The sequence below is a fragment of the Populus trichocarpa genome, chromosome 7 (genome assembly GCF_000002775.5).
Source record: "Populus trichocarpa isolate Nisqually-1 chromosome 7, P.trichocarpa_v4.1, whole genome shotgun sequence".
Lineage (NCBI taxonomy): Eukaryota > Viridiplantae > Streptophyta > Magnoliopsida > Malpighiales > Salicaceae > Populus > Populus trichocarpa.
The window spans coordinates 12,690,219-12,697,414 of NC_037291.2; the positions used below are offsets into that span (position 1 = coordinate 12,690,219).

Here is a 7,196-nt window from a genome sequence, read left to right on the forward strand (position 1 = left end):
ACGGTGATTGAATAGCTTTTACCAACCAACATCTGTTACTTGATCATGAATGATAATGATCTCAATTAATCAAGAACAATCTCTAATCGTTTGAGTATGAATTGATAATATTTAAACATGTAATTATTAAAAGAAATATAAATATTTGATATATGGTGTTTCTCAATAGTAATGCACCTCCCTTTTTTATTTTCATTTTTTTTTAATTTTTTTTCCGAGCTTAATTTCAAAAGATAAAGTTTTCAATTAAATTAGAAAGAGAAAGTTTAAAGTAAGAGAACAATGAAAAACACAAAAACAATTGCATGTTCAATCTCAAGTTCTCAAAATTTTTATTTTGGTTTTTTCAATTTTTAAGTTAAAAAGAGGAAACAGAAACTCACTAAAAAGCGATAAAATTATCGTTTGGCCATATCCCAACCACAAAAAATAAGGATCGTTGCGTTATTGAATTCCTCTTTTCTCAAGAAGTTCAATAAAAGTTGTTTCTTCTTTGAAAAATGATGAAAAAAATAAATCCGAATTAGTTTTGATTTTTCTGAGTTGGTTGATTTTCATATTTATGAGTGATTTTGGGGTGATATGGTTTATATCAATTTTCACGGTGTTTTTTACGAGTTTTTGGGTGAAAATTAGTAGCAAAATGGGTTTTTAGGGCAACCCCCTCATAATTTTTCAACTGCTAGAGTGGTCATTAAATTTTGAGTAGCAACCTGGCAAGTGTCAAATTGCTTGTTATTGCAGGTAACTTCTTGTTGCTAAATTAAAATGGGAGCAAAAAAACCTAGACTAAGTAATTTAGGTTTGATAAAAGCATCAAATCTAAATTATTTGGGTCGAGGAAGTGATGTTATACAACTCGGTCAAAATCTAGAAACTTGGATGTGACACGGTCAAACTCCAAGAGGTAGGGTCTAGCAGGAGCCCTACATGACCGTCAGATCTATTTTGCTTGAATCCTATATAGTTACCCGATCCAATTCACTTAAATCTAGCGTAGCTGCCAGACTCAAAAGGCTGAAAATATTTTTTATTCTCATAATATTTTTTTTAAAAAAAATTATGAGAACACAGCCACTATACTAGTCTTTCATGAAATCTCAACCTCAATATCCTGTCAAGATTCTCTCCAGGTTCAAATCTGTCTCTGAAGAACTGTACAACGGGATATCAGATTCATATTTTGTGAACTTGCACCGAAGCCAATCTTTAAAAAGCATACAGCTGTTGCAATTACATCAGGAATACTATATAGTTATGGTCAATGTAGTGGCTGCGGTAGTGATTATTGGTTCACGAGGGAAGGACATGCAGCGGACTTCATTTTTTGGCATAGACGCATTATCTAGAAGGCCTCTAGCATTTTTAGCCTTTTCAATTCAAGTCCAATCCAAAGCCACTGCTGAAAGAACAGATTACCCATGGTGATAAAAATTGATGAAATTTGAGGAGATGCTACACATGTATCATAAACGAATTGATCAACAGAAACGCTGTTAAAAAAAATACAATAAAAAAGATCCCACTAGCGTATAACTTAGCACCAGTTTTTATGTCAAGGGCCATTTTGAATAAAAATTTACACACAAAATGCCGTTTCACTAATAATTCCTCCCTGTGGATCGGGCTTCGCAGTTCTCTCCAAAGCAAGCAAACAACGTGCAGGAGGTATTATTTGGTTCAGGTAAACAGTTTCAGGCGTGTTGTTATGGGCTGTCGACATATAGGGCAAGTTGAAAGGCTTGCTCCACAATCCCTGCAAGTCTTTCATTGCAGAAAAAAGGAGAAACATAAACACACACACACAAAAAAAAAAAAGTCTGAAGCTAATGTTGCGTAATTGTCAGGGGAAATGCACTAACCAGATGACCGCATCCAAAAGCCATGTCTTTTGGGTTAGTCAAGCAAATAGGGCAGACCTTGAACAACATAACATGCATGTTAAAACAAAATCCTGGTACAAATAGGAATCCAAAGGAGGGGAAATTGAGGGGGAAAATACCGGTTCGACTGAAGTAGATGGTTGAACTGTTTCAAAGTTCGTAATGTGTGGAATTGATTTGACAGCATTATCATGATCAATCACTTCACGAGGAGGTGGGAGTGGCCTTGTGCGTGGACCACCAACTAAATCATGACTGCACGAGTAAAACTGTTTGAAGACTTGAACTCCCTGGTCTGATATCAAATATTAACTAGAAAATGAACCTGCTGTCTTACTCTGTATGCTGAAGTCTTTGAGTGGCTCTGTACTGAAGTGGAATTTCCATGAGGGCAGCAAGTGCAAAGGCTGTTTCCTTCTTTGATGCTTCGGTGTTGTCTAACATTATTTTAGTGAAGTTCACGAACTGCATGAGGATAAAAGAAAAGGTATCAGAACACGTGTTTAACTCAGCTGGTCCGAATTCTTTGTTGGCATTATACCAGTCAATATGACAATAATTAAATTGGATCACCAAAGCCTACATGCATTTGTGCAAGTGATATAACTGAAATAAAAATCTCATTTCAGTCACATGAACAAGAGTGTTTGGGTTTGAGGGCTTGAAACAAAGCAGGTTTCAAGAGAAAAGCATGTTTGGAATTCAAAGTAGGTGTCATGTATCTTTTTTAAACCATGGTTTTGAAATTCCATGACACTTGTTTTGAAAACTCAATCCTAAAGATACCCTGAGATTAGTTTGTGAAAAGATGAGGTTTCAAATCTTAATCTCTTCTGACCTTGTGTCATCTAAAGCTGCACGTGCACACATCAAATATACCTGAAAGTTGTCAAATTCACGCTGAGGAATGTTATCATCGAATTGTTGCATTGCATTCCATGGTCCATCCCCAACTCCAACAAAAATAATTGAGAGAGGATGCTTGCTGTTTATAAAATTAACAAGCGTCAATACAGTGATAGAAAACACTAACATTAAAAAATATTACATACACCATTAATTTACCTAGCAGCAACTATGGAGTTTACCGTTGCTTGTTCTTGAGGACTCAACCGTCCAGGAGGAGTATCAGGAGTCCTGGTAACCTAAACAATGAAAGAAAAAATAAAACAGTATCAGCAGCAATTAACAAGAAAACATAGTCAAAATGTGTTCACATTTTATGATAGCTGATGAGAAAGGGATCGATATAAAGCAAGAGTTAACCTGTCCATCTGCAATAATAACAAGAACATGGTACTGACCACTTTTCTCCACAATGTCAATTGCTGCATTAATAATTGCAGCAAATGAAGTTGGGCCTGCAGAAGTAGGTCAAAATTACTATTATCAGTCCTTGTCTTTTGAGAATTTAACACATGAACTTCTCATGAATATGGAATTATTCAGCTTTTATTATTCATTCACAAGAATTCATCTCCTCTTAGCAGCTTAGTGAGGAATTAAAAATAATATTAGAAAAGGAATGGATATCATGTTCAAAAGGACAGAAAAAAGATGAAAATCGTGCTTTGAAATAAGCAAGAAGGAAAGAGGGCTGTGTTGAACCTGACAACTTTAAGTGTGGAACAATCTCTCTGTATCGTGCAAGAGCTTCCTCAAGATCATTACAAGGTCGATTATCAGGATAAAAGCTGAATACATACTTATCATGTGTTGATGCTATCAAAAGAAAACATGAAAGAAATCAATAACCAACCCAAGAAAACTGTAGTACATCGGTGTACAGGAAGTGAAGCCATAAAGAGAGAGAGAGACTAACCATCACCAAATCCAAAACAAGGTATCAAATTATCTTCATCAAAAGGAGACAGAGTACGGCCAATAATAGAGATTGCTTGTTCATAGGGATTCAGTGTGCTACCAATTGCATGGAGGCTTTTTCGATGAAATGAATGCCTGCCTAAAATCATTGGGGAAAAGAAAGTTTTCTCCCACTAATCAGAATAAATAAAAATGGATGTTCAATAGTTTTCAATGGAAAGGAAGAATCACCTGTCCACTCATTACTCTTGGTAAAATCAATACCAAGTATTAAATTAGATGATTCAAGACCAGCCTCTCTCAGGGCAGAAATAACCTGAGAATACACCAAAGTCGTTTTAATTAAGTTTGTTTCACCAAGAGAGGTAATAATTAAGCAGAATGGTATGCTACTCAGAATCTACTTTTTTTCTTGAGATTTATTCTCGTAACCATGTGCAATTTTTGACGATGTTTTTCCTGTGATGACTGTGAACCTCTGACAATTTCCCCACGAATTGTAACATATTTCAGTATCTGTTATCCTTAATTTTTTACTGATTTGTTATTTATATAATTTTTCAAGAAGTTTTTCCAATCATATTATGCTTATGATCATTGAATTTTGTTATAACTTTCTAGTATGAACTTCATAAATCAAGCACTATGAATTGATCTGATACTTCTGCTATACAGATTTGCAATCCAGTGCCAAGAACATCCATCATCCTAAATCCTCTGTTGCCTTTCCCTGCCTTATCATAATCTTGGATCATCACCATCCTTCTGTTAAGTAGGAAGGACGGAAAGGAGCGAGGACAGAGAGGAAAAAGGAGGGACATTAACCCATCCATCTAGTTGTTTGGCTTAAGAGGGAGGGAGAGGACAGAAGCCAATCTGCTTACATTGGACAGGTAGCAAATTACAAATCAAGAAGGATAGAGGGGTCCTTCCTTTGATTCTCTATCCAACCAGTTATATTTTGATTACTAACTATTACGCATTATCAACATCGCAGTCATATTTTGCTGTCTATTATATAATCTTCGGACACTCCTTGCCATCAAACAGTCATGCACCTTTTCATTTTCTTAGAAGATAAAGGAAAAGAGAAACATTATGTTGATAAAGAATTAAGTACCACTACACAGTAGTACATATCATCTTCTACAATTCAATAAAGGAACCATAAATGATACCTGATCCAATGAGTTGAAATTGTCAGCTATGTAAGTCGGATGCTGCCTGCGTTGATAGTTATGATCCATTGAGCTTTCTGCATAAGAAGTAAATCATACCAATGATCAGCAAAAGTGGATGCCCCATTCCCCATACCTGACAGCTTCTATTACCTTTATTTTAATTTAAAAAAAATAATAACTTGCAGATAGGTTAATTTTAGTTATTCCACAGAGACTTCGGTGTTCTGAAGCTGCAACAATGAATCCTTTCAACAGAACAGAGAAAATTAAGACAACAGCATACTCCTGTTGGTTTTGCATCAACTTTGGTTAATACAACATAATTTATTTTATGCACCACCATTTTGACAACACAATGGTGAGAGGGTGACCACATTCGAAAGTAAAAAATAAAATGTTGACCAAATTAACATTAAGTCAATATCTGATTTCACTAAACCAATTATTACAAAAAAAATATAACAGATTCAAGTCAGATTAGCCAAGAGCACAAAGCTTCCGCTCTGTCTGGCTCTACAAAAATACCTATCTGATAATTTCAACTCTGGGGAACCATTCAAAGCAAGAAAACAGCCCAGAAAAAAATAAAATAAAAAAAGCCCTTAAATGTAACAAAATATTCGTTGCCAATCCGAAATTTGATTGTTGGAAACAGTATTGTACTATAATTATCCAATCTACTTCCCTGTACTTGCTTCGAAGTAAATTTGGTTGCTAGAAAACTTCAGAAATGGATATGAAGTTAAATTAACCAGTGCGAGTTCTCTTTTTCTATAAGCTTCTAGCAACCTTAAAGAGCACCACACACATAATCCCATCATAATCATAGCTCAGTTTTTCTTAATTTTAAACCCAGATTTTCCCATAAAAACTCACCCAAAATCTCTATCTCCCCATTGCCTAGCCAAAAAAGGAAAAACTTTTCATATACCAACTAGTCAAGTATATCAAACAATCATACAGATTAAGCTAAAAGTCAAACAGTTTGCTGCTTCTCAATCATCCACAAAAACCCCACCAAACAAAAATAGATAAATCAAAACACTAAATCATCAAAATCCATCAACAAAAACACATCAAAATCCAAAAAAAAAAAAAAAACAGAACCATGATAGCACCCACAAAGAAAGATGAAGACTTTTAGAAAGAGAGAATCACCAGTTGTCCACAGAGAGTGAGAAAGAGAGACAGAGATAGGAAAATGCTGAGATTCAATGAGAGAGAATTATATGTAGTTTCAAATAATTATGGTTCTGCTTTTACCGATCTTTCAAAAAGCTCAAGACCAAAGAAGGAACCATGACACGAAGTATTTCTGTTCAGTTGAAGTCACTTTTTATCTGTCTGACCATCTTGCTTCCTTGCTGGCTTTCCCTCTTGCGTGCACAACACCTTCCACGTTCAACATCCACGTCTTAAACTTAACTGATGTATTCACTTAAAATTGAAACTTAACAGAATATTCATGAGTTATTTATTACATACTTATGATACTGATTTGAAATTTAATTTAGTTTAAGATTAATTCGTGAATTAAGCAGTTTAATTTGTGGACAGAAGAATCATCTCAATTTTTTTAATTAAAATGATTTTTTATTAATAAAAAATTAATTTAAAATAAAACCAAGCTGTAAGTAGATGCAGTTTGAAATTGTATTATAAACAATGTTTTATAAAAATTTTAATAAAATCAAATTAAAATTTTTATATTTTTAAATAGTTTTGATATGTTAATCTTAAAAATAATTACTATTATAATATATTTCTAAATAAAAAATATTAAAAAAAAACCATACATCCTTTAACACATGTCAATATTTAAGTATGTTTTTTTTAATCACGGTTCAATGATTCTTGTTCTATATTAAAAGAACGTTTGGGAACGCGGCTGCGGCTGCGTTCCTAAAAAATTTTAATTTTTTTTTATTAAAATTTAATATATTTTGTATGTTTTGGAACGTTTTGATGTGTTGATGTTAAAAATAATTTTTAAAAAATAAAAAAATATCATTAACATGTATTTTGGCACGAAAAATCAAGTCTTAAGATTCCCACATGCCCATTTGACTTTGAGGTAATGTGAAATCAACATGTCGTTGCCATAAATTAGCGACTATGATTTCTAATTATATTTGATTGAACGGTATTTTTTAAAATAATTTTTTATTTAAAATATATAAAATAAAAAATTTTAGTTTTTTAATTTTTAATATTAGTATATTAAATTTAAAAAAATAAAAGAAAAAACATTTAATATAGCAAATCAAATTCACTACTCTTTTTTAAAAAATTAATTTAAAAAATATTC

General features: G+C 33.2%; 1 protein-coding gene and 1 long non-coding RNA gene across 2 annotated transcripts; both read right to left on the reverse strand.

Annotated features, from left to right (window-relative positions):
• Positions 1–1,403: 1,403 nt before the first annotated feature.
• LOC7490167 (E3 ubiquitin-protein ligase RGLG3) lies at positions 1,404–5,034 on the reverse strand. The gene is given in 12 exon segments (XM_024604970.2): positions 1,404–1,756; positions 1,863–1,919; positions 2,003–2,138; positions 2,221–2,348; positions 2,763–2,868; positions 2,949–3,028; positions 3,150–3,244; positions 3,492–3,605; positions 3,706–3,846; positions 3,939–4,023; positions 4,886–4,977; positions 4,980–5,034. Coding segments are annotated over 12 exon segments (1,251 nt in total). The 5' UTR covers positions 5,020–5,034; the 3' UTR covers positions 1,404–1,579.
• Positions 5,035–5,061: 27 nt separating this feature from the next.
• LOC127905557 (uncharacterized) lies at positions 5,062–6,326 on the reverse strand. The gene is made up of 2 exons (XR_008059703.1): positions 6,047–6,326; positions 5,062–5,133 (listed from the first exon to the last, which is right to left on the reverse strand). It is a non-coding gene; the product is annotated as an uncharacterized LOC127905557 (long non-coding RNA).
• Positions 6,327–7,196: the final 870 nt, after the last annotated feature.